Genomic DNA, 27,339 nt, shown 5'->3' on the forward strand with positions numbered 1-27,339 from the left:
TTATTTTGCTAGCAATTGCGTAATAAATCCTTTCTCTTAAAAGACTTTCAGGCGTGGAAGTTAGTTATTTGTTTTTTATTTAACAACCCCTTGGCTCCACAGCTTCTTCGCCCCTGGTGTACGGTGTGGTCAGTGCCCAGGGCCCAGAACAGAATCCCCTCACACCAGGGTCTCAAGGAAGTATTGCTGATAATGCTGTAAACAACCCTGTTGAACTTGCTAAATCTATTGAAATGACATCTGATTTTCAGCAGTTTGAGATACAGATTTAAGCTTCTAGATCCCTGTAGAGGCTGTTTGAACTGCGGCTGTAATTACCAAGGGCAGAATACGGCATTCATGGAGTGCACTTGAGAAAAAGCAGTTACTCGCGACTACAGCCCTAAGCCTCACCAGGTGTTATGAAACACACAGTAACACACACACATCAGCAAAGTAAGAGGCATGGTTGAAGCTAGCCACTTTATTGCCGTTGCAATAGAAGAGCGGTTTGAGTGACTGTGAAAAATAATCCAGGTTGTGATGATGGGTCCTTGGACTCATGTCCCTATTATTCATCAGGGCCAGGAGTTGCTGAAGGAATGTGAAAGACACTAAGAAGTTTTGGCATTTCTTGTTAGGGTGGATTCTCCTTAAGTAAAATGTCTCATGAAAGGAAGGAGCCTCAGCATTTCCATGACAGAACCACAGTAACTTTGTTTATCAGCTCTATCGAGTGCTGTTAGTGAGGCCTATGTTAGCATGGGCCTGAGAAACAAAGGGTCGCTGGTTCATTTCCCAGTCAGGGCACATGCCTGGGTTGTGGGCCAGGTCCCTGCTGAGGGGCATGTGAGAGGCAACCACACATTGATGTTTCTCTTTCTCCAAAAATAAATAAATAAAATCTTTAAAAACAAGAATATTTTAAAAACCAAATTTTATTCCACTGCCTCCCTGTGAGTTATATGACCTCATAGGGAGAGGACCCCATTTTTGACAGTTCTAAGAAAGAGCAGGAATGACTTCAGGATTAAACATTTGAAAATATAGTCCTTCAAGAAATACGTTTTTCCATCATTTCAAAATGACTTATTCTTAAATTAAGAAAGTACTACATAGTCACCATGAGAATTTTGGAAGATACTGATAATTAAAATGAATAAGATGTAAATTATCTATAAGTATATGAACAGGAAACAACACCTATTAACATTTTGCTTTTTGTTTTTTTATTTTATTTTAATATTTTATTTTTATTTATTTTTTAGAGAGGGAAGGGAGGGAGAAAGAGAGAGAGAGAGAAAGAAACATCAATGTGCGGTTGCTGGGGGTCATGGCCTGCAACCCAGTCATGTGCCCTGACTGGGAATCGAACCTGCGATGCTTTGGTTCGCAGCCCGCGCTCAATCCACTGAGCTATGCCAGCCAGGGCTGTTTTTTTATTTTTTAATATTTTATTTATTTATTTATTTTTAGAGAGAGGGGAAGGGAGGGGTAAAGAGAAATATCAATGTGTGGTTGCCTCTCACATGCCCCCCACTTAGGACCTGGCCTGCAACTCAGGCATGTGCCCCGACTGGAAATCAAGCCAGTGATCCTTTGGTTCGCAGGCCAGTGCTCAGTCTACTGAGCCACACCAGCCAGGGCAACATTTTGCTTTTTAAAAAGTGACTGAACCTGTGCTAAAAGATAATATAGTCATGGCTGAACTAAGAGACCTAGCTAAGAGATCTGTAGATTATAATTGTTGAAGCTAGGCAGTGAGCACCTATGTATTTGACTGTTTTACTTTTGTATCAAAATTTTTTGTAATCCCAGATAAAAATGAGGCATCTATTTAAAAACCCCTTGAGTTTGCCCTGGCTAGTGTGGCTCAGTTGGTTGGGCATTGTCGCACAAACCGAAAGGTCTCCCGTTCCTTTCCTGGTGAAGGCATGTGCCAAGGTTGCAGGTTTGGTCTCCATCTCTCATGAGAGAGAGGCAACCAATTGATGTTTTTCTCCCTCCCCTCCCATTTCTCTAAAAAAACAAACAAAAACCCCACCAAAACAGAAAACCTCCCAAGTTCTTCTTTATGGTCAAACTTTTCACTGAAATGAGCCAAAGATATGGGGGTGAATATTTATTTAAATATAAAAACTAACTTTCATACATACCAGTTAAAATTAAGTGGATTTGTCAATGTGAAGATCCTGAGAAAAAGAATTTGCAACTTCTGGTTGCTTATGTAATTATTTCTTTGGTGGAAAGATCATTGGAAAATCAGAAAGCAACATAACCATGACAGAATGTACACAGGAAAAATACTAAGCATTGCAATCTATGAGCTCCAGGAGGAGGAACTCCCTGTATCAGCCAGCTGCTGAGATGTAGGATCCTGGGGAGGCCTGGTTCAGCCCCTCACCTGACCTCTAGCAAGAGCTGAAGGTGACTGTAGGGTTGAGTGCTTTAGAGTCAGTAAGACCCGGATTAGAACCCTGCCCCCGCACTCCCCCTCAGACTTCCCCCATCCCGCCGTGCTTCCTACCTCTGTGACCTTGAGCAGGTTACCTAACCCCTCTGAGTTTTTGTTTTCCGAGGTAAGAAAACCCGTCTAACTGATACGCTTATGACTCATCTGAGATCACTGATCAGCAAGAGGCAGCATTAAACAGTGATTTAGTGTTCAGCCTCTGCAGACAGACCATCTGGACTCAGTTCTTGGCTCTACCACTTGTTTAGTTGTGTGACCTGGGCAAGTCACTTAACCTCTCTGGGTCTCAGTTTTCTCACCTGATAATGATAATAATTGTACCTACCTCCCAGGTTCATTGGTCATGAAAGGGTAGGGGAGGAAAAATTCTTCTTCTACCCAAGTTCTTCTGGCTGGTGTAACAATCAAATTGGCATGAGGCAGATTAACAGGAGAAAATAACCAAATTTATTACATTTGCATACATGGGGGTTCCAGAAGAATCCTGGACCTGAGGACGAATCAGGCAGTCCAGGCGTAGTTGCTGTCTTGAGCCATAGAGAAAGGGGGGTTGAGGTTTGGGACTTTAAAGGGAAGGGAAGCAATTCACATGCATATGGAAAACTGAATGTTTGGTAGACAAATGTTCGTTGGGCTGTCTTCAACAATGGCCCAGAGAGAGGACTTTGATCAAACAGGCTTTGCAAGGTTCCTCCCTGTCTGTGTCACTTAGTTCAAACTAAACTGCTGTTATCGGCGATCTGTAGTTATCTCCCTTCCTGGAACAGGCCCTCTATCTCATTTCTTTTAGGCAGTTAGGGGGATGGCAGAGCTTCTCCGTCAGACTTTTTTTTTTAAGTCATTTTATGTATGTATGTGTGTAAGTATGTATGTATTGATTGATTGATTTCAGAAAGAGAGAGAAACATCAGCTTATTGGACAACACTGTAACCAACAGACTACCCAGTCAGGGCCTGCGTCTTTTGATTCTTAAAAATAACCAGCTTAGCCCTGGCCAGCGTGGCTCAGTGGATTGAGAGCTGGCTCGTGAACCAAAGGGTCACCATTTCAATTCCCAGTCAGGGGCACATGTCCCGGTTGACAACCAGGTCTCCAGTTGGGGGTGAATGAGAGGCAACCGTATATATTGATATTTCTCTCCCTTTCTTTCTCTCTCCCTTACCCTCTCTCTAAAAATAAATAAAATCTTTAATATAATAATATTTTTTAAATAAAATAATTTTTAAAAAGATTTTATTTATTTATTTTCAGAGAGGGAAGGGAGGGAGAAAGAGAGAGAGAGACAGAAACATCAATGTGCGGTTGCTGGGGGTCATGGCCTGCAACCCAGGCATGTGCCCTGACTGGGAATTGAACCTGTGACACTTTGGTTCTCAGCCAGCGTTCAATCCACTGAGCTACGCCAGCTACGCCATCCAGGGCTTTAAAATAATAATAATTTTAAAAAAGTAAAAGAAACAAAACCATCTTAGCCCCAGCCAGGTGGCTCAGTTGGCTGGGCTTTGTCCCACAAAGCGAAAGGTCACTGGTTTGATGCCAATGCCTTCAGACTCTCTCTGAGGACATTCAGCATAGTAAATGAGCAGGGCCTGGTGGTCTCGTCAGCATCTGACCCGGTGCCTTGGCATTCAGGGCACAGTCTTAATTCTATCCCATCCCCGGTGGTACAGGAGTCAAGGAAGAAGCCCGAACTATGAACCACCACCCAGATGCAGCCTGTTGCTAAGCCTCTCTCTGCCTGCCAAGCCCAGCCCTGCCTTAACCTTCCCTGCACTGGTCTCAGATGTCTCCCATTTCCTGTGATCCTTCTCCAGCCACACACAACCTGGTAACCTGTTGTAATTCCCACTCCCTCTCATCGCCTCCCTTCCCTTAATCCATTCTTTCTGTCCTCCTCTGGGCCTGGTTACAGACTCAGTTTTCTTCAAGAGTCCACATTACTTTGTGTGTGGGAACTTTTGTGACTTTGCGAGTTTGGACAGACTGTATTAATTACCCATTGCTGCATCACAATTTACCACAAAACTTAATAGTTTAAAGCAATCAATATTCTTATCTCCTATAGTATTTTATGCTGTGCAGCTCAGCTGGATGGTTCCAGCTCAGAGAGTCAAGTCTCTCCTGACGTTGTCAGCTGGGGCTGCAGTCACCTGATTGCTTGGCTAGAGCTCCTTTAGCTCCAACCACTGCAGATGGCTCATCCCTCACACACACCAGGCGGGCTACTGTGTTGTTGGCAGTGGGTCTTTGTTACCTGCCACGTGGACCTCTCCGTCAGGCTGCTCAAATGTCAACACAACATAACAACTGGCTTCCCCAGAGTGCGTGTTGAGAGAGCGAATGAGATGACAGTCACAATGGTTTATATGACTCAGTCTTGGAACTCACACTGTTGTTTCTGTGATGTCCTATGGAGCACGCAGGTCAGTCCTGCTCAGAGTGGGAAGGGCCTGCACAAGGGCACAAATATCAGGAGGTGAGACGCGCTGGCAGCTGGCTGACTACTGCATTAGACTGTTTCATCGACGAGTTGCAACTTGCTCATTGTCTCTGCTTTCAGACAAGTGTTTCAAGGAGGTTTGCAGCCTGAAGTTCCTCATTTTAACAGCACCAAAGCAAACTCTAAATGTGTTCTCAAGGAGGGGAACTACCCTTCTCTCTCTAAATTTAACCCCTCCACTACACTTACAGCTCCTTCTGCTCCCAGTTCGGTGCTTCTGAGGGAGCGTAGCTGCCAGGCAGTTTCCATCTAGGGAAAACCCCTCTGAGCCCTCCCTCTGCCCTCCTCTGTCTGGCTAATTACGGCTTCCCCGCCTCCCTTATCTCCTGGCGAACATCTGTTTACCGTGGACTTCAGACATCACATCTGACTCAACCCTCTGACATTTACGTACTTCTAATTTCTATGACTTAGCGAAGCTAACTCATCAGCTGTGTATAAGTTTTGCTTCATTTTTTGAAAAAATATTTTTACTTATTAATTTTAGAGTGAGAGGAAGGGGGAGAGAGAGAAAAAAAGAGGAAGAGAGAAATCTCAACTTGTTTTTCCACCCATTTATGCCCTCACTGGTTGACTCTTATATGTGCCCTGACCAGCGATCGAACCCACAACCTCAGTGTCAACCAACAGAGATACCCAGCCAGGGCTTGCTTCCCTTTTTGGTGGCTCGTGGTTCAACAGACTCATGTGGCCTGATGTCATACTAATGTGCCCTAGAGACTGCAGCTTTGCACTCCCCCCAGGCTTAGCTCTTTGAAGTTTTCACGCATGCCCAGATGTTCCATGAAAACAGTAATGCACAAGCAAACAAACAAATACAAAAATCTCCCTCTATCTACTTGAATAATTCCTCTCCTTTCCTCTTCTCTACACTCTTCTGCTTTCCTTGTCAAATCTTCTGAAGTGAGTGGATTATTTTGACTTCCAACCTTACCATTCCGAACAAGCTGCTCCGCCAAGGGACCTGGAATACAGGACTTTACACGGAAGAATTTATTGACATAGAAGCACTCTCGCAGGACACAAGTTTTAGCACCCTGGCAAGGATCGGGGATGGCACAAAATTACTGCCAGTAATTACTGCTCTTGGCAGCCTGCAAAATTGATGGCCCGTGAAGAGTGAGGCTGAAATGCTTAAATTTCTGGCGAAGACAATAGAAGAAAGAATGAAAAGACTCAGAAACGTGAACATGGTGGAATAAGTATATGAGGTTAAGGCCTGAAGACCCACCAGAGGACTAGGCTCCACGGGATGGCTCAGAAGGGTCCCGTTCATTGAGGCTGTCGGGAACACAGTGGTGAGAAGGACAGCAATGTCACTAGGAAGTTCAGTGATGCTTTCCCTGTAGGGCATAACTCACCTTCGGAGGGGCTGTTTTGGAACTTGGCTCACTGACAGCCATGGGGGTCACAGGACCCTGATGCAATAGTCACCAGGTAAGGGCGCTTAACCTCAGAAGCCAGGCATTTGTAACATCCAGGTCACAGTGGCAGCCGGGGACCTGACCAGAAGAGAGCTTCAGAAATCAGGAGTAAAACTGAGTTTTCCTAGGAGGAAAATAGATTTAAAAACAATGAGATTTAGTAAGCAGGAGAATAAGGAAGATGGTATCCCCAAGTAAACGTCACAGTTCCCTGCCTGGTTTCCATTGCTGAATCAGTATTCAGAAGCAAAACCCAGTGGCTGAGAGGTGGCCAGGTGCCCAGGGAGAAGGACCTACAGCACTACGCAAGAATGAGCTGTTATAGTTCCTCCTCTCTTTCCCCGCAGAGATCTCGCAAAACAGCATTTACTTGGATGACAGAACACTGGGACATTTTGATGACTTGGGGGCACAAGGTCAGAGGTCAACTAACACTCTGAGACCTGAAGCCTCTTCATGGACTCCCCCCTCCCCCCGTTAGAGTGGGAGCAACTGGAACCCTCAGGTCCAGGTTCCAATGGGTCCCTTGGGTCCATGGGTCCTTGGGACTCACTGGTTGTCATCCTCCTAGTCCGCAGATGTGCAGGTGGGATTTGGGAGCTGGGCCAACCCTCACATGGCGTCCCTGGGACCCTCCCCTGCTGTGGCAGCTCTCATCTGCCCATGAGGAGCCATCGCAGCAGAGGAGGCACATGGAAGCATTTTAAACCACGCCTTCCTCCTCCCCTCCAGGCCAATAGGGAGTGGGACCCAAAAAACCTGGAATTTATTTATTAAAAATTATGTATTTGCCCTGGCTGGTGTGGCTCAGTGGATTGAGCACTGGCTTGCGAACTCAAGGGTCACTGGTTTGATACCTGGTCGGGGGACATGCCTGGGTTGTGGGCCAGGTACCCAGTTGGGAGTATGTGAGAGGCAACCACACATTGATGCCTTTCTCCCTCTCTTTCTTCCTCTCTAAAATGAATAAATAAAATCTTTTAAAAAACTAAAGAAAGAAAAATTGCATATTTATTCTTAAACTTCAGTCATCTTCACAGTACTCTCCATTTGATGCAATGCACCTACCGAGACAGTGTCTTTCCGCTGTTTAACACCATTTTTTAACTCATCAATTTTGATGCCTTTTAGTGCTTCTGCCACTTTCTGTTTCACCTCTTCCACATCGGCAAAAATATTTCCTCTTGAGGACTTTTTTTTCGCCTGGGGAAACAGCAAAAAAAGTTACTTGGGGCAAGATTGGGTGAACAGGGAAGGTAGGGCATGGCAGTCATGCCGTTTTTAGTCAAAAGCTGCTGAACCCTCAGCATGGTGTGGGCAGGTGCTTGTAAATCATCCGTCATGAAATGGGCAAATGCCTTGAGTCTTCCAGAAAAATTCGCTGAAGCCAAATGTAGCTCTCACAACAACAGCAGCTGGTACACGGTTACAGATGGGTTCCTAGAACCCTCACCTAGCAGGGGAAGCCTGTACTACAAGGAGCCTGCCCTCCAGAAGATAATTCTGGTGTTGTTTTGGATTCTCCCTCAGATAGTAACCACAAAATATCATTACATCCCGGGTAAGGGAGGATGGCGGCTGTTAGTGCCACTCTTTAACTATCAGAAAGATAGTGGCCCCTACCTTCTGTCCATTTAACTTGCCAGAGTTGACCCAGCAGCAGTTGGGTGGATCCTGGAGAATGATGGCCAACAGTTGCAAGGAAGTGGAACCCCTTTACACCAGCCGTGTCTGACAGAGTGGCTTGGCTCGAGTGGAGTTATGCAGCCTTAGGTACATGCTTGTTTGTGGGAAGCTTGGTTCTTCTTTCCGATGCAGTAAAGAATTAAAGATCAGCAAGTGCTCTGGTATGCAAGCAGAGTTTATCTGTGATACGTTCTCAGGGAAGAGAATGGGCCTTGCTGAGGTGAATGAAAGGCAGGAGGCAAGACAGGGCAGGGCAAGGCAGCAGGTCCTTTGTCCTGAGAGCTTATATAGTCATGGTGTAAGGGAGTTACATATTAATTTGGTGGGCAGAGGTTGTGAACACTTTCCCATGGGAAGACATGACCGCCTAAACGTAGGTTTGTGTGGAGGTCTATTAACCCAGGTCCTTATCTTGTTCTAGACCACCTCTTGTCATACGTTGTAGAAAAGTTATGTGACCAGAGGCAGTTAATCAAAGTTAAGGCAGGTACCCAAAGTTATTTATGGGCTTTTTCTTTAAGCACTGTGGACCCCCTTCCACCCTTCCTTCTTCTATGCATGTTATTTCTAGCTCACAATTGCAGTCATCCATTTGGCAAATGCATTCCTTTCTATTCCCAGTCAAGGAAGAGGATCCGAAATAGTTCATATTCACACAGCATGGATACCAACCAGCATTTGCAATTTTGCCATAGTTTTGTGTTCACTCTTCAGTCCTCTGTCCTAATATAGTCCAAAGACAACCATAGCATCACTTCGATCCACTCCAACAACCATGTCATGTTGCCCAGGCAGAAGAAGGTGGTGCACGCACTAGCAGCTTGAATGACACAAGCACTCCAGAAAGTGGGAGGTAAATCCTATAGTTTTTGTGACCTGCCCCTTCCTGAATGATATGAGAGGCCTGATGGGGAGCAGCATCCTGCTACATTTCCTCCTAAGTAAAGAAACAAATTGCTGTGTCTTGCATCCCGTTAGAAAGAAGGAAGCACAGAGCCTGTTAGGAATCTTTGGGTTCTGGAGGAAACGCACTCTACACCTAAGAAGACTACTGCTGCACACGTACCAGGTGACACGGGAGGTGGCCAGCTTTGTGTGGGGCTCAGAGCAGGAAAGAGCTCTGCAGCAGGTCCAGGTCCAGGCTGCTATTCAAACAGCCCTTCTGCTTGGACTATACAATCTGGCAGAGCCTAGCGTGTTGGAGGTGTCAGCAATGGGAGAAGATGTAGTGTGACAATTATGGCAAGTTCCAGCGGCAGAATCACAACATCATCCCCAAAGTTATGCCAAGCGTGGCGAAGAATTACACTCCTTTGGAAAAACAGCTCCTACCTTGCGGCTGGGCACTGCTACAGATCCTGACTGAACCTGGGTTCGGAACTGGCTGTCACGAGCTGGGTCCTAGCAGACACAGAAAGTCATAAGCCAGGTAGACTCAGCATCAAAGCCAACATAAAAGGAAACTGGTACGTCTGGGGCTGACACCACCAGGACTCACAAGCTGATTAAGTAGCCCAGATACCCACGTCACTCATTACAGTTGCACTGTCACCCCTCCCCCAGCTTACACCCTAAGGCCACACGAGGCGTCCCGAAACAGCTAAGCAAGGGAAAGAAAACCAAGCTGGGGGTATCGATGGGTCATCTCACTCTGTGGATTCAAGCTAAAAATGGGTGATGACCTGTGTGCGCACTCTGGTGATGTATTGGAGTGTCATCCGGAGACCGAATGAACGAGACAAGAGCAGCAACCCTAGTCTGACAAGGCACTTAGACCAGCTGAAATGAGGATCTGGGTTGCACACCCGGGGAAGCTACTGAGAGCGCTGAGGTGGTAGCTGAGGGGGTGGGGTATTAGGATGCACAGTGGTAGAGGTATATCAGGAGGCCCAGTCGTGGCTTGCAACCAGTTGCCTTGGCCCGGGCTACAGTTAATTACATGAACTTTCTTCTGCTGAGTTTCCTTTCAGGAAGAGCGGCCCGTCAGACCTCTGAAGATGTTTTCTGAATACAGGTGGAGAAATAGATGCTGGTGGTGCAACGTGTCACTCTTACCCCCAGTCAGCTAGGAAGCGTTAACTCAACTCAGGGAGTTTGTAGGTGATAGCCTCTAGCTTAAGCTGCTTCAGGATCCGCCCCAGTGTTTGGACTGAAGTCACGTACTTCTCCCCGACGCCCTCCCCGCTATAGGAGGAAGCAAGGCAGTGGCCCGAGGCTGGGCGCCTGTTTCCCGGCAGGCTGGCAGACTTGAGAGGTTTGCGTGGCAGTCTGACTGCCCCCACAGACCAATCAGTCTCTTCCCTTAACTTTTTCTGGTGTGACACCGCAGGAAACCGTCTGTCTTCTGCGCTCCTAACTCCCTATCTGCGTCTGCTTCCTGGAGAACCCAATCTGGGATGGCACAAATTTCAAAACTTCCCCAAATAGCTGCCTTTTCCCTTCCCACAATCCCTTAAATCCTTTTTCATGGCTTCAAATGGAAGGGGATTTTGTGTTTCTATTCCCAACCTCTGTAGTCAAACTGTACTTTACCTTTTCAAATGTCTTATATACCAATCACAGCATTTAACCTGTTAATAAACAAAATTCAACCCAGTAAAATCGAAAGTCTAATTGGCTTTATTAAGCAATTCATAAAGCTGGCAAGATCCCATCTAGCAGCTAGGAGGGCCTCCAATGGGTTATATAGAATGGAAGGTTTTTATAGGCAGAAGGGTGAATTAGTAGCAAAAGAAATGACTATTTTTAGGCCATGACATCATCTTTTTGGGGAGGAAGAAAAGGGCAGGGTTTTATCATGCAGATTGCCTCTTCTTCCTGGGGGCTGAGGGAGACATGGGGAGGGCCCCCATAACACACCCTGGCTGGGTATCTCAGTTGGTTAGAGCACTGACCCAAAGCACCAAGTTTGTGGGTTTGATCCTTGGTCAAGGCACATATAAGAATCAACCAATGAACACATGAGAAGTGGAACAACAAAGTGATGTTTCTCTCTCTCAAATCAATCAATACATTATTAAAACAACAACAACAACAACAACAGATTTTACCTTACAGATTTTTTACCAAATTCTAGACTGGTCATTTAAGATTATTTCTGGGAGAGGGTGAAAATGGAGTGAAATCAGGTATTAAATCTAGATTTGGTTTCATAGGTTTTTGCACAAGTGATGCTATTTGGGACCGGATTCCCTCACAATTAAATGTTTTTTCATGTCTTCCCAAACACAAGCTCTTTGAGGGCAGGGACTATGTGTTAAACTTCTGCATGTTCAGAGTGACTGACTAATGTAAGGACTTACTTATTTTTATTTTTTACCCTCACCCAAAGACATGCTTATTGATTTTAGGCACAGGGGAAGAGAAGGGAGAGAAAGAGAGCCTCTCATACACCCCTAACTGGGGACAGAATCGCAGCTTAGGCATGTGCCTTGACTGGGAATTGAAACTTTGACCTTTTGCTTTACAGGATGACATTCCAACCAAGTGAGCCACTCTGGCTAGGGCAAGATGCTATGTTGAATTTAATGGATTTGATCATGAAAGCCCTTTCTTGGGAGCCTATCAGACCACAGTTAAGGCCACGTGGATCACAGGCAGCTATAGAATAGCTGGAGGGAACATGTCAGACGTTCTTGTGTGGGCCTCAAGTTTGGCTGGTTTTCATACCAAAGTATTCTATTCCCCGGAGACAAAGTTCATCCACCACGAATGACTGACCTGAGGACAATCCACAATCATCATTTTGTAGAATTTCTAATTTGACAACTGAGTTCTACCAATCTAAAAAAAAATTTATTTCCTTGGATCATATGATCCAATGACCCATTTATTTCACTTGGAGTGTTGCAGGGGAAACTTTCTCCTCTCCCAACCTGGGTCCAAGCACTTGAGGGCCTGGGAGTTAACTGACAAATAGGTGAATAGGAGAAAAGACAAAATTTATTTACACCTGGATAAGGGTGGGGAGCTCCCAGTAATGGAAAACTGGAATAGCTAGAAGATTGTATCTCTCAATTTAACAAAAGGGGGTTTTTCAGGCTTCCATGGGAGAGTATGGAAGGTGTAACTGGGCTTTTTGATGCTAATGCCAATGGGCAGGGTGTCTCCACCTGGCAACTGAATTAGCTGTGAACTCCCTAGGAAGAGAGTCAAAGGTAGTTGTATTTTCAGGAGGCTCTGCTTTAGTCAGATCAAGAGAATTTCAGATAAAATTTCTTTTGTATCTTTTGTAGCGCAAAGGTTTTCACTTAATCTTTATACCAACTCCGGGGGACCCAGTGGGTCCCCACAGGGAAAAAGGTCTTGTCCAGAGAACTAAAGAAAGAAACCTATCTGGAATCTCGGGATATGTCTAAACATGCCCCTTTGTGGCTGCTTGCTGTATAGAATCCAGGGATGCCTGGGGCACCAAGGTCAGCAATGTGCAGGCAGGCAGGCTGGCCAGGAAAGGTCAGGAAGAGGTTCTTTCAAAAGTTCAAGAGAAGACAAAAGAGAGGGAGAGGAATAATCGCTTTTTTTTTTTTTTTAAGGGCATGGTGGTGTGGGAGAAAGGGCACACGGGTCCTGGCTAGCCGGTCTTACGATCTGGTGGCAGTTGTAAGCCGGTATGGGGAACCTCGTGTAGCATCCGGGATCCAGCCTGGTGGCTGTGAGTGCATGCTCAACTTACTTCCTCCAACATGGAGTGAAGTTAATGATATTCACCTTAAGGCGGCTCCGAAACTCGCGTCATAAGTCACCCCGGCCGCCTTATAAAAACTGCTCCAGCGACCTGAGATCAGTTTTAGTTTCTCTTCTTTCCGAAGAAGCCTCGCTCTGCCCAGCCGGGGACCTCACTCTCGCGGAGCCTAGAACCCAAAGGGAGCCGTAGGGCGGCGGCGGTGGCCGCCGTCGCGGTCGTCAGCCCATCGCCCGTGGGGTTCGCCTTTTTTCCTTTCGGTTGCTGTCGCGGTTGACTTTAGACCCGATACTCGATCGGGTCGGTGGCATCTGCCCTCTCGACCCACAGCCGAGCGGGAAACCGAAACTGCGGCGCTCCGCAGATCGCGGCGGGGAGCGCGCGCTCGCGAACCCCGGGCGCGCCCAGCCGGAGCACCGCCCGCGCCCGCCTCCGCCCCCGGGGCTCCCGTAAGTTTCGATTCTAGCCGGAGCCGAGACGCGCGTCGCGGCCAGACCAGCGCAGCGCCATGGCGGACCCGTCGGTGTGCTCCTTCATCACAAAAATCCTGTGCGCCCACGGGGGCCGCATGGCCCTGGCCGCGCTGCTCGAAGAGATTAAACTCTCCGAGGCGCAGCTCTGCGAGGCGCTGGAGGCGGCCGGGCCCAACCACTTCTTGGTGTTGGAGACCGGCGACAGGGCCGGGGTCACCCGGTCCGTGGTGGCCACTACCTTAGCCCGCGTCTGCCGTCGCAAGTACTGCCCGAAAGGCTGCGAAAACCTGCACCTCTGCAAACTCAATCTGCTGGGCCGGTGCCACTATTCGCACTCGGAGCGGTAAGTGCGCTGCAAGGGAGGGGCGGCTTCCCGGGTCCCGGGCTGGGAAGGCTGTCGGGGCTGCTATCCGAGAGGGGCGCGCCCTCGGGGGAGGGGGGCCCTTGCACCCCACAGCCTCTTCCTCCAGCGCCTCACTTGTGTGCGGAGAGCCCTTCCTCCAGCGCCCCTAGACTTTTCCCTCAAACACAGCTCATGTGATGCTGCCTCGGGGAAGACTACCCTTAACTCCCCGCCCTCTTAATAAGGTACTTTGGGGCCCGCCCGGGCGAGAGAACTTGGAGGCAGATTTGGGAACGAAGGAGAATGCCTCCACTCCCTGGGATCTTTAGTGTTTACCTCTTGGCTACCTCCGTTCCTAGGAGCGTTCCCACACCCCCACCGCGCTGCGCACCTAGATCCATCTCCATTTCCCTCTTGTCCCTTTTCTGATACCTGATGCTGGTCCGCACCATCCGTTCGGGGTTATTACCAATGATGTGTTTTCTCCCAGCATTCTTTCCTGGTGGCCTCTCCGCGGGGGCCCAAGCCACCGCCCGCGCGCTCTTGGGACCACTTTGAGATAGTGTGGCTTACGTCTCAGGCAGCTATTTCTGGGTTTCCACTTGTTCTTTATTGCCTCCTCAATATAGAGATGTGCCTCAAGGTTGGGGTTGCACTTTTTGGCCTGTCTACGAAGTCTCTCCCTAAGAGAGCTCACATCTTGGGGTGAAGGGGTTACATCTACAGAGATGCCTGCTTTGTGTACTTCCGTTGCCCAGGCCTTTGGCTGAATCTGGGTTCTCGGTCTTCCGGTGTCTGAGGAGCATCTGTATCTGAATACGAGTCACACTCATCATCTTGCCGCCGGGGCAGGGTCTCTGACACCCCCGCCAACCCCTTCTTCGTCCTTCACAATACCTTAATCACCAAGTCCTTTTATTGAAGTCCCCCATCCTCTTCCTCCTTGGGTCCTGCTGCCCATCTCCCTTCTGAAGGAATGCCTTGTCGAGTTAGTATACGACTGTCTCTGACCTTAGTCTTTCTCCCATCTTTTCTCTCCCTGGGTAGTTCTGCTCAATTATTTTTCTTAATATAGGACTTTTCACATTTTGCCCTCCTCAAAAACTTCAAGTGGCATCCTAGTGTCCAAAACGATGGTCATCAAAGCTCTGATCATGCACTTTTTGGCGGAAAACTTTAGATTACTCACCCCCACTAATGAGTAATAAAATATGTAAAGGTCATGTTTTAAATGGATAATGTATTATTTTAAAAATTACTTGTTTAGGGCAAACCTAAAAAACGTTCAAGTGCTTGAATATGCTTTGTTCTTGAAAAATATTTCTTGAATATGTTGCGAGGCACCAGTTGGGAAGTATGTCTGGCTTTTGGGAAGTTCCGGATACAGAGGGAGAAGCTAAGTCACAGCCTCGGGTGACATCAGGAAGGAAGACAGGAGGGAAGGGGGGAGGACAGAAAGAAGAGGAAGGAACATTCTAGCACTCTGCCAGAGGAAGGGTTGGAAGGCTTTGTTACCTCTTCTGTTCTGTTGTGAAATTGTTTTCACCGACTAGCTTTGGCTTTTAAGCCAAAATTAAGTTTTTGTAATTAAGTTTTAAATACAGATGCTGCTTTTATTTATTTATTTTTTACTATGGCTATTTTAAAGTAGCGAAAAGAGAATGATGGACCCCACATACACGTCACTTTGCTTCTTCAGTTTTGAAAATATGGACAATTTTGTTTCATTTATTCCCTCCTCTCCATCTCTGTCCCCATCTGCAATGTTTCTTTGCTTCATAAGTACTTTAGTATCTCTGAAGCATAAGGACTCTGTTTCATTAACGTAATCGTGGTACGGTGATCACATTTTTTACAATTACAATCTCAGTTTCATTGAATTTCCAGTTGGTTTGAATTTTCCTGATTGTTTTATAATCCGACTTGCCTTTTTGGGGAAAAAAAAAACAAACCTATACAGACATAATCCATAATTGTTTCAATATATTACATATCCAATAGATTCAGAAACTTTGTTTTGATTTCTTATACACAAGCTTCTAGAAATTTTAGTTTTTGTCTTAGGAATTTTAGAAACTTGAGGTTTTAGTTTTATGAACTTTATTATTTTTTTGGTCTGTTTGCAAGACCAAAACCATTTTAAGCTTATAATGTAGGTTGCTAACCTACGCTTTTCTATATTTTAAAAGAATGTATATAGTATAGGGATAATTTGGTCAGCGAAAGTTTGGATGGATCCTTTGGGGAATTCATTCAAGTCTACTTTTATTTTAGTGAAGTGATACATTTTTATTCCTTACATTTATTGGTTGCCATATTTTTATTAACTTTTATTTACTTTGCATCGCTTTTGAATTTGGGAATTACGAATTTTCAATCCACTAATGTGCATTGTGTCCTCAAAATAATGAAGAATTTTTTTGGCTCGAAGCCTGGAAAATAATGTGTTTTTTTTCCCCCAAGTATGTTTTAAAAATGTTCTCACCTTCCTAGAAACTTGTAAAACCTTATCTTCTAAAACTTGAAGTGTGGGCGTCTAAGAACTTTTTTTGTGGATTACAGGTAAATGGGATCTGTTGACCACTTGGTACCCACCTTGAGATTACCATTCAGTCTGGTAAACTGTTCTGTTTGAGGACAGTTTGCACTTGGCTGGATTTACAAAATTGCCTTTGTAGTGCTGTCACGCATAAATGGGATCTTTCAGATTCTGTAGTTCCCATCTTTTCTCTTACATTGAGTTTAGCCACACCTTTTAGTCAACACCAGGGCTTGCTTTATTGTTGGGTAATTGCTTGTTTCTGATCTCTTTGCTGAAATAGAGGCCCATGGGTGGAGTTCTAATCCCAGTTCTGACACATACAATACCCATCACTGAATCAATAACTGTGTACACCAAGCGCTCTGATAAGCACTTAGAGAAGGGATCCGAGTTAGTCTTGACCATGATTCTTGAGGTGCAGGTGTTGCAAGCCCCATCTTAATGTAAGGAAACTCAGGCCCAGAGCTGTTGAGAAATTTACTGAAGGCCACATCACAGGTAGCTGGCAGAGTTGGTGTTGAACCTAGATCTGCCTAACTTCTTAATGACCTACTTATGTGGTCAAATGGCCGTGTAAAGTGTAATCTTTCATGAATTCAAGTTACTTTTTTTGCAAGCGTGATCTCTGCTTAAAGCAGGTTGTGTGTCTTCGACCAGCTTCGTGGTTTCTGCTAACATGGCTGTTTCCTCTGTGTTCTTTCCTGTTTGCGTGCCTTTCCCCTGTGGTTCACTGAAGCTCTGGGTGGGGGTAGGTCGATGGGGAGAGGATTCGTTGACTCATTCATAAATTGACCCCCCAAGCCCCTCCCCAAAGTGCAAAGAATAATATAACCGACAATAGAGTATATCTATTCTGAGTATATAACGCAACAAGTTATATTAATGTAATAAGCTCATAACTCACCTTTCCAGAAATAAGCAGTGTTTACATTTTTCATTTCTGTTTCTTACTTTCTAAAATAAAGTGGAGAGCCATAATGGGCCTAAGGTTATTATTTTTTTCTCTTCCCTGGTCTTAACTCCCCTTTCTTCCCAGAAGCAACCTCAGTCATGATTTGGGTGTGTATCCTGCCTTTCCGTAATTTTATAATTTCCTCACTTACATGTTTATTATACCCATATGCAAAACGCAGTACTGTTTTACATATTTTAGAATTTTCACTCAATGTTAGGTTTTGGACATCTTATTCATGTTGTCACCAGAGTCTAATGATTAACTTTTAACAGCTGTGTAGTATTTCATCATATAATTTTTTTTTACCATGATTCAGTACCTGTTCCTCTAATAATAAGCATTTGGGGTATTTCCAAGTTTTTGTTCCAACCGACCGTGCCGCCAAGAGTACACCCATTACTTGGTGCTCCTGGCAAGAACCTCTCGGGGCGTGCCGTTAGGAAACGAAATCGCTGAGTCGGATGGTTGCGCAGCTCCAACTTTTCCAGATTATAACAAATTACTATTAACGGTGGTTGTGCCAATTTCTACTTTCATGTTTGAGAGTCCCAGGGCCCCCCATTTTGTGGCCAACAAGCACTTGGTATCATTAGACTTCTCTGATTTATGCCAATCTGAAGAGTATAACATGGTATCTTTTTTTGTTTTAAAGACTTTATTTATTTATTTTTAGAGAGAGGAGGAGGGAGAAAGACAGGGAGAGAAACATGAGTGTGCCAGAGAAATATCAGCTGGTTGGTTCTCACGCACCCCCAGCTGAGGACCTGGCCCGCAACTCAGGCATGTGTCCTGACCAGGAATTGAACCAGCGAGTTTTTGGTTCTTAGGTCGGCACTCAATCCACTGAGCCACACCAGCCAGGGCCCTCCCCACTTTTTGATGGTGAGAATGCTTAAGATCAATTCTCTCATTCAATTTCAAGTGTACATCATTATTAACCATAGTCGCCATCCTGCACCTTAGATCCTCAAGCCTCATCCACTTACAACAAAGTTTGTACCCTTTCACCAACATCCCTCCCCCCATTCCTGGCAAGGCTCCTCTCTTCTGTGAGTTTGGCTTTTCATTAGACTCCGTGTTTAAGGGAGATGATGTAGTATTTGTCTTTCTGTAACTGGCTTATTTCACTTAGCATAATGTCTTTAGGTTCATACATGTTGCCATTAATGGCAGCATTTGTAAAAATATTCCATTTTATACATATATACCACATTTTCTTGTTCCTTTCGTCTGTCGACGGGTACTTCAGCAGTTTCCACGTGCTGGGTACAGTGGATAATGCGGCAGTGAGCGCGGGACTGCGGACACCTCTCGGGGATAATGATTTCATTTCCTGTTGGAATATACCCAGAAGTGGGATTGCGGATCACCCTAGTGTTTCATGTTTTAATTTTTTTATCCTTGCCTGAAGACATGCTTACTGATTTTAGAGAAAGGGGAAGGGCGTGAGAGAGAGAAGGAGCGAAACATTGATGTGAGAGAGAAGCATTTTATTAGTTGCCTCTGTACATGCCCCGGCCAGGGATTGCAACGTAAACAGGTACCCTGATCTAGAATTGAGCCCGTGACCTTGGAATTCCCAAGGCTACCTCTGGATCCCCTATGGACTTCTTCCCCAGGTCTTAGTACACGTGGAAGGAATTTGGCTGGCATGTCCATTGCCTCTGTGTGGTGACGTGAGCAGTGTGTCACCTGGGTTGGGAAGAAAACTGGAGGGCTGGAGCTGGGGGCCTGGGCGGAATGTTCTTTATGCTGGTATGTCCTACCGTAGAACTCTGAGGAGTCTGGAAATTCTAAATTCCAACTTGGCCTTCCAGGTCCTTATGGAAGCCTGTCTGTCAAGATAGGAAGAGAGACCCCTGAGCCGTGTGGCTCAGTTGGGTGGGTGTCTCAGTTGGGTGGGTGTCGTCTGGCAAAGACAAAGTTTGCCAGTTCGATCCCCGGTCAGGGCACATTCGGGTTGGGTCCCCGGTTGGGGCGTGTATGAGAAGCAACCAATGGATGTTTTTCTTTCACATCGATATTTCTTTCCCTGTCTTTCTCCCTCCCTTCTCCTCTCTCTAAAAATAAATGAAATCTCGCCCTGGCTGGCATAGCTCAGTGGATTGAACGTGGGCTGCGAACCAAGCGTCGCAGGTTCGATTCCCAGTCAGGGCACATGCCTAGGTTGCAGGCCATGGCCCCCAGCAACCACACATTGATGTCTCTCTCTCTCTCCCCCACACTCTCCCTCTCTCTCTCTCTCTCTCCCCCTCCCTTTGCTCTCTGAAAATAAATAAATAAAATCTTAAAAAAAACCATTGTTTAAAAAAAAATAAATGAAATCTCTTAAAAAAATAGGAAGCGAGAACGTATGGTATTGAACCATTTCTTAGCTTGATTAATTAAAGTATTTAGATACTTGGTGCATGGATCTCTATTTTGTCTTGCCTCAGCTCCACAGCTTTTGGGAGAGGGACTGCTGTGGTGCCTTCCCATGTGTGGCTTTCCTTTGTAGGAATACACACAATTTACGTACCAATTTTCACATTATTAAAGTACAGATCGTTTTCAGTTGTTTTACTGTAACAAACCATGATGCGTTGAACATTTAAGTCATGATGCTTGTTTTTAAAGTTTGTCTTGCTTGGTGTCTCATTTTTAGTTGTTGCTTATTTGCGGTTGGCCTTTTTTGCCATCTTAGCGCTCTGTTTGTCTGTAATAACTTTTCTTTATTTTTATTTCTTACCATTGTAGAGTGTGTACAGTTCAGTGGCACTGAGTACATTCGTGGTGTTGTGCAACCCTCACCGTTGCCTCGTTGCAGAACATTTCCCTCTCCCCAGAGAGAAGGCCCTCCCCATCAGCAGGCCCCCCTCATTGCCCCTCCCCAGCCCATGGTAACCTCTGATGACGTCTGCTTGTGGTTGGCCTATTCTGGATGTTTCCTGTAAATGGAGTCATACAAAGTGTATTGCATTGTGTTGGGCTTCTTTCACTTAGCGTAGTGTTTTCCGGGTTTGCCGTTTACTTTAGCACGTTGTGCATCGTTTATGTGGGTGTGTTTACCCAGAAGGCGTCTGTCTTCCTGGGAGTTCCTTCTGTTAGGGACTGTGCTCTGTCTGCGCGGTCGTGTTGTCAGGGTGATGGCCTTGGAGACAGGCTGTTTTCTGAGACATCAAAGCGCAAAGAGGTGTGTACCCCATAAGAACCATTTGGAACTTTTTATTCTTTTTTTAGATTTGCTTTCACTTTTATTTTGATTTGATCGAATTTGACTCATTTTCTGCAGCTTTCTGCAGACATTGATCTTAAGAAACCACGACATTAGAAGTGATACTGTGAATCATGATAAAATCTTAGTGACAAATAAGCATCTGACTTTTTACATAATATAGAGACAGCAAGATTAAATATTTAAAATGAGGGTAGATTTGTTTTCCTTCTGTAAAAGGGTTCCAGTTTGCTTACTGCGTCTGACCACAGTTCTGTCCAGACAGGTATCTGTGACCTTTCCCTATAGGCTACTTATGGCCCCAGGATGAGGATGGAAAAGGAGTAAAAGAATCCGGAAGCACTTAGGATTTCAGGTCCAGTGAGAAATCAGTTTAACCAAGTTGGAGCAGGGGAGCTGAACTCTGGGAGGAGAGAGTAGAGCCCCGTTTTATGATCCTTTAACACTTACCCACTGAGGAGCGATTTCAGTACATTTCAGACCAACTGGGAGGTCATCTAGCAAGTAATTTACAAACATTTTGATTCCTTGTCTGTCAGTAGTGGAAATTTTTAAAAAAGATTTTATTTTTGTTTATTTTTAGAGAGAGGGGAAGGGAGGGCAAAAGAGAGGGAGAGAAGCAGTGATCAGTTGCCTCTTGTCCACACCGCCACCGGGGATCAAACCTACAACCCACGCATGTGCCCTGGCCAGGAATTGAACTGGTGACCTTTCGATGTACAGGATGGTGCCCGAGCAACTGAGCTATACCGGTCAGGACTAACAGGAAATTTTGATTGTGTACTCTGATTACGTGAATACTTATTTAATAATATAATGTATATAACTTTTAATTTGTATATTGAATATTTGATAATGCTTTTACCTTTAAAAATAACTTTAAAATCAACCTTACTGAGGTGTGATTTACACAATAAAATGTGCCCACGTACAGTTGAAGAGTCTCCACAAATGGTGGATACACCATGTACGTACCACCATCAAGATAAAGGAAATTTCTATCCATCCGACAGGTTCTCTTGGGCCCCTTCTAAATTAACCAGTTAATTCCCTCCACTGCTGTCAATTCGGGCAATGACTTTTTTACTCTTTTAGATAGGAAATAAATATAAAGAGTTGCAACGTTTTCTCCCACACGCTGGCTGGCGGAGCAACCTTGGGTGGCCCCCAGTGCTGAAGCAGTACTTCCTGGCTCGTGGCTGTGTATCAGCATCACCTGGGGGCAACTTAGGAAAATGCGGATTCCCAAGTCACAGGTCAGACTTCTTGGTGCAGCAGCAGTTGGGTGGGGCCCGGAGTCTGCGTTTTAACCATCCACCTAAGGATTCCTTCGCAGAGGCTTAGGACCCACCCTTTGAGAAACAGCACATGAGGAGCAGCACCCCCTGGCAGAGGGCAGAGGGCAGAGGGCAGAGGCATGGCTTGGAGGAATAAGAGAGAAATGGATTCTTTAGTGCAGAATGAACAGTGGTGAGGGAAGAACTGTTTTCTCCAAGGTTAGGGCGACCTATTCGTTACTTATATGTAATAGAATTGCAAGATATACAGAAAACAGTGGACATACCAGTCACCCCATCAAGAAATATTTCTCGTGTGGCCGTCCGGCCCCAGAGCCCAGCCTGCTCATGAGCCCCAGCTCTAGAGGGTCTTCCTGGACCCAGGAGCAGACCCTGGTGGCCCTGGAGGCTTGTTGGGCATGTGATTCTGCATTTTGAGAGAAGGGGCTTCAGGCTGGAGGAGATGAAGGTGCTTCAAGTCTGGGAAGGCCCCCAGTGTGGTCTGCACCTCAAGAAGAGCCCTGATAGGACACCATGACTCAGCTGTGACTGCCCCGGGCAGCAGTCGAGGAGACGTCAGCTTCCGTGTCTAGGAATGTCATCCCCTCCGGGGCCCAGAGGGAGATCCAGCTGTGGTTGCAGAGCGCCGAGCTGTGGACCGGGCAGACGTAGGCCACCGATGGTGGCCTCTACTCCACCTGAGCCTCGAGCGGCCCTTGGCTGCCCCAGCATCCACCTGGGACCAACTGCCTCTGTCCACAAGAACTTGAGCCCACCCTGTAGCTGCCCACCTTTCCCAGACCACCTTCCTGCTCACCTTCCGCCCCAGCCCAGAGCAGCTGAGCCAACTTTATGTGCCTTTTGGTGTTCTCAGCCAGTGAGAGATCGGACCAAATTTTCTGTACCAAAATGCCAGACCACCTTTGGGGTGTGTCCCAAAGTGGATAATTTTACCTCCCCTAGCCCTACACCAAAGCGGGGACATTAAAATTTGTTGTGCTGTGCGTGCCAAAAAGAAAGAAAGAAAGAAAGAAAAGAAAAAAGAGAGAGAAATATTTCTTGAGTACAAACAGTAAACTATTCTAGAAGCTTTTGCCCCTTCCTTTCTCACTAAAGGAATCCTCGAACACTGTTATTCTAATGTTCTTCTTCTTAACTTCCAAGGGGATTTGTGGTGGGAAGTTTGGCCCGGGGCAACGGGGCACGTGTGAGGAGGGGAGCCCTGTCTGTCCTGCTTTATCTAATCATCCAGGTTTCGGCAGTGCCGCCACCATGCCCTGCTCTTCACTTGTCTCGCTTCCTACGTTTTTTTCTCTGTCCTGATGCGGATAGCTCCGAAACTTTTGCTGCTTATTAGAGTCACTTGCAAAATCTTTAGAAAACACTCATGTGTGGCTCCCACTCCCTAGACATTCTGATCGAATGGGTAAGAGGTATGTATGTATGACTTGGGCCTTGGGATTTCCCTTAAGTCCCTAGGTGGTTCCCGTGGGCAGCAAAGTTAGGGAACTACTAATTTAGGGGACTGGAGAAACAAGTGAAGACTGAGGAGTGACAGACGCAGTGACAGACGATTGTTGGGTGGCATCAGCGCTGCCACCTTGGTACCACGCGAGAGTGTGCAGTTCCTGGAGAAGGCACCCACCTCTCCCATCCTCGGTGGGCCTGTCCCCTTCCCCTCTGCTGCCCCGAGCCTTGCAGCCTCCCAGCTGCATTCTTGTCTGCAGGTGGCCTCCAGCTGCCAGCAGCTCCAGCAGGCCTGCACCCTGCGCTCTCCATGTTGCGGCAGTCAGCTGCGTTCTCTGCACCTGGTGTGTTCCTGGTGCTACAGTTGTGGTTACGGCAGGTCCAGTTCTTCAACTCCAGCCCCCCCCTTCACCCTGTTCTTCTTCCCCTGCTCCTGTGCCTCTCTCCTGGCCTGCTCTGGTCTCTCCCGTCTTACTGCGGGTTCCAGATTCATTGAATCAACCCTGCCTGTAGTAACGTGGCAATTTAATCTTGAACATCAGAAGTACAAACACGGAGGCCGGGAACATCACGGCTTTGAAATAAATACTCCATTAGGATTTTTCGCTGATGACGTTTGATTCTTTAGACCAGCGGTCTCTCGATTTCAGTTTTCACACATCCTGGTTCCTTTCTCACCTGACTTACGTCATGATGAGCTGTTTCCTGTTTTCTGTGCAAATTAGCTGCCTTTGTTTTTGTCAACCCCCTCCCCCTCAGTATGGTCCTGGGAAGCAAAGTGTGGAGAGAGAGAGAAGGGAAGGAGTACTCTGACACAAATTATTATCAAAAAACAAGGCTTTCCCTTCGGTTATTGTCTTTTTCCTGTTTCCTGTCAGTCTGGCTGGGCAGAGAGGGCGGTGCTGTGTTGACCGCTGTGTTGGCCGGCCTGCGAAGTGCAGCAGCTCAGAGGTGACGGCTGGTTCGGGAACCCAGCCTAGAGTCTGATCGGAGGAGTGCACAGCCCAGTCACCTTGGTTCCCTCTGGTCGAGCTAAGCCAGTCTCTGCGGGTGTGACCCAGACTTAGGTGGTTCTAAATACTCCTGTCAGTAGAAGAAACCTTCAAACCTGTGGGGAATTTTTGAATTTATTGGAGCCAAACTGATGGCAGTGGCTGAGAAGCAAAATCTCAAGAGACTGAGAAGAATGCTCCAGAAAATGGCATTTTTGCGACTAATTTCATACATTACAATCAAAAGAGGAGGCAGAAGGGGCTACATGAAATCTATTGGTGATAGATTAGGGAGGGGAGTGAAAGCAAAGCGGGGAACTCTGGGATTGGATGAAAACTCCAACAGACACATGTTTGCAGAGGTGGGGGCAGCAGAATTAACAGTTAACAATGACCACGATGATGATAGTGACAGTGAGAGGATGATTTGTGTCTCAGCTCTGGTGTGGTGGTTGTACTTTGAGGGACTCGGAAAAAGGAAATTTATTTTGATATTGCAAAGATATGTTACCAGGCATTGTAATGCCAAAAAAAAAAACCCCACCCCAAAACAAAAAAACAAACAAACAAAAAAACACCGACAGGCTCAGTTAAGGTCAAGATTGACCTTTGTTAGGGAAAAAAACACCCAAGGACATGACCACCCACTGTGACTCATCTTTTGTTAGGAAGTTGTAACTTCAGACGGTCCACTGTGGTTACTTTAGGTCTCTGAGTCTGTGAGGCTGCCGCGCAGTCCTCTGGGAGCTCGTCAGTTTCAGTACGTGGCCAGGTTTTGGTCCACCCCCACCCCCGCTTGATTACTAGTTGTAGCCAGGGATGACAACCGTCCCCAGCCTAGGCCCCATCCTAGGTGGGGGAGGATGTATTGCCAGAGTTAGAATAACATTTTGTTCTGTGGCTGGGAGAGCCAAGGGAAAAGGTCATTCGTGTTTAAGCTTCTGGCCTGAGATTCCTGCAAGAGAGACAAGTCTGCCTCTTCCAAGGCCGTCTTTGTTGTTTTTAAAAGCTATCTTCTATCCCAGCTCCTGCTGTTTGGACTGGAGTTTATCTGCTCCGAGTGCAGGCAGTATATTCTGCAAACACTTCTTTTTCCCTGGACAGTTCCCAGTGGCTCGTAGGTGAGCTGTTGACTGTTGTAGAAGGTGGGAGGTCCCGTGGCCACAAGCCAACCTTCTGCGGTGCTGTTGTCCTTTGTTGGAGAAGGGAACCTTGAACCTAGTACTTAAATGGACCCGCAGCCTCAGCATGTCCCAGGAGCTGGTTAGAAATGCAGATTCCCAGCCCCTCCCCGGCACTGACTGATCAGAAACTGGGAGGGGGCGTCTAGCAATCCGTGTTCTTACAAACCCTCTGGAGAATTCTGATGTGGACAAAAGTTTGGGACGCACCTGCCAGGTCTGGGGTGCAGCCTGGGAATTTGCATTTCCTACAGCCTCCCAGGCGATACCCACCCAGGGGCCTCCTTTTGAGAGCCAGCGGCTTAGAGAAGCCCAAGTAGCCCCTGGAGAATGTCACACCATTTCTTGGCCTAAGCCTCCTAGCCAGTACTAGGGAGCTGGGGCTGGGACAAAGTGATCAGAAGAAAGTGGAAAGGAAGCTTCTGCCACCTTAAACCCAGACACGGAGGCGTCAGCTCATCGCCAGCCACAAGGAGGAGTGTCCACCACGTACGGTGTCCCCACGACACTGTTTACATGGTTTGCAGGCATCCTCTCCCCTTGGACTCTGCTCTCGGTGTTCCCTTTAGTCCCGGGAACAATGGTTTAAGTAATCCAGAATGGCTTTTTTTTTTTTCTTTCTGATTTGGAAAAGTTTCAGATGTCTGTTTCTGTTTTTCCAGATGCGTTTTTTTTTGTTTGCATTTTGAAACCTGGGTTCAGTTATCAGATCTTCCTTTTATTTGAGTCACCTTTGAATTCTTGTTTGCTCCAGCCTCGGTTTCCCAAAGTGAAAAGTGAACTGTTACCTCACAGGATTGTTGCGACGACTCAATTAAAATGACAGACGCCAAGTTCCTGTCCCTTAGTAAATGCGTAATAAATGTTAGTTTCTGTACTTCTGGTCTTCTCCCAAATAGGTGAGCACAAACTGCAACTCCCACTCCCGGCTGATCAATATGCTGAACTTAGGGCAAAGATAAAGCTGCTGAGAAGTTGGGAGAAGTCTAAGGAATGTGGGGAAACAGAGCAGGGTCCCCCATGGAGGGGGGCTGCAGGTCAGAAACTGCGGGGAGACACAGATGTTGCAGACTGAGGCAGGGTTCAAGGTGTGAGTGTTGCAGAACCTAGAGGAGCCAGCAGCTCGGAGAGGGGAAATGAGAAGTGAAACTGGGCCCTCAGCTGAGCAAGCAGCGAGGCCCCAGCCAGTGTGGCGCGTTCCTCGGGGGCGGGGAGCGGGAGCCTCCTCCTTTGCATTCAGGCAGAGGGACCCTCATTAGGCTGCCTGACTGACCGCCTTTGGTTATTTAGAGGAAATGTTGACTTCAGGGACCTTGGAAATGCCCCGCTCTTCAGTTAGGACAGGACAGGCACAGGTATGACCAGAGCTGCATCTCTCTGGGACCTGGAGAGGGCTGGGTCCTCTTCTGTGACCCTCATTTGACCACAGGAGAGGTGCCATACGTAGCCTTGGCTCTCCCAGCTGTAGGTTCTCTTCAGATCCCCGCTCCCATGGGGCTCAGGGGAGCGATAAGGTGGAGTCTTAGCCCAGCTGCTGAGGGCTCTGGGTGGTGGGGGCTGCTGGGAGGAGCAGTTATCTGGAAGGGCAGAACCCAAAAGCCAGCAGACAAGGAGGTCAGTCTTATCAGGGAGTGCCAAGAACACGAAAAGCTGGGGCCTCGGGAGAGAACGGCTGGGATAGAGCTGTTGGCAGAGCCTGACCAGCTGCCCTTGACCCTGCGGGAAGCAGGGTGCGTGGGAGGCCTGGTGAGGATTCAAGGTGGCAGATTCTGTGGTTTTTCTCCGGAGGCTCTGCAGTTGGATCTGAAGGCAGTTCCGGGGGCGGGGCCTCAGAAATGCCTTCCACACAGCCAGCAGAGTGTGAATAAATGACTTTTAAAAGGTTAATATTTAGATGTTTACATTTAAAAACAAATGATCAATTTCAATGAGATAATTTCGCAAAGTCAGTTGCATTTCCCTTTACTACTAACAACCAAAAAGTAATACTGGTAAGGTATAAAGGTTTGATATTTAGGAGATGAAAGAACTATGAAAAGAAAGATTTTAATTCTCAATAACGAAAATGGAACAAGATAAACAAAGGGAGAGATTTACTTATTTAAGTGCAAATTAAAAATACAAGTATTTCATACCTACTGAAGAAGCAAA

General features: G+C 46.6%; 1 protein-coding gene across 1 annotated transcript in view; it reads left to right on the forward strand.

The window, feature by feature from the left end:
- Nucleotides 1-12,837: 12,837 nt before the first annotated feature.
- ZC3HAV1 (zinc finger CCCH-type containing, antiviral 1) overlaps nt 12,838-27,339 on the forward strand; it is a 60,128-nt gene continuing 45,626 nt past the window's right edge. The window contains exon 1 of the mRNA XM_045855596.1: nt 12,838-13,560. Coding sequence (XP_045711552.1) covers nt 13,253-13,560 — 308 coding nt within the window. The 5' untranslated portion in view covers nt 12,838-13,252. The remainder of the gene's footprint in view (nt 13,561-27,339) is intronic.

Source organism: Phyllostomus hastatus, unplaced genomic scaffold (assembly GCF_019186645.2).
Source record: "Phyllostomus hastatus isolate PE091 unplaced genomic scaffold, TTU_PhHast_1.1 phas_scaffold_114, whole genome shotgun sequence".
NCBI classification, from domain to species: domain Eukaryota; kingdom Metazoa; phylum Chordata; class Mammalia; order Chiroptera; family Phyllostomidae; genus Phyllostomus; species Phyllostomus hastatus.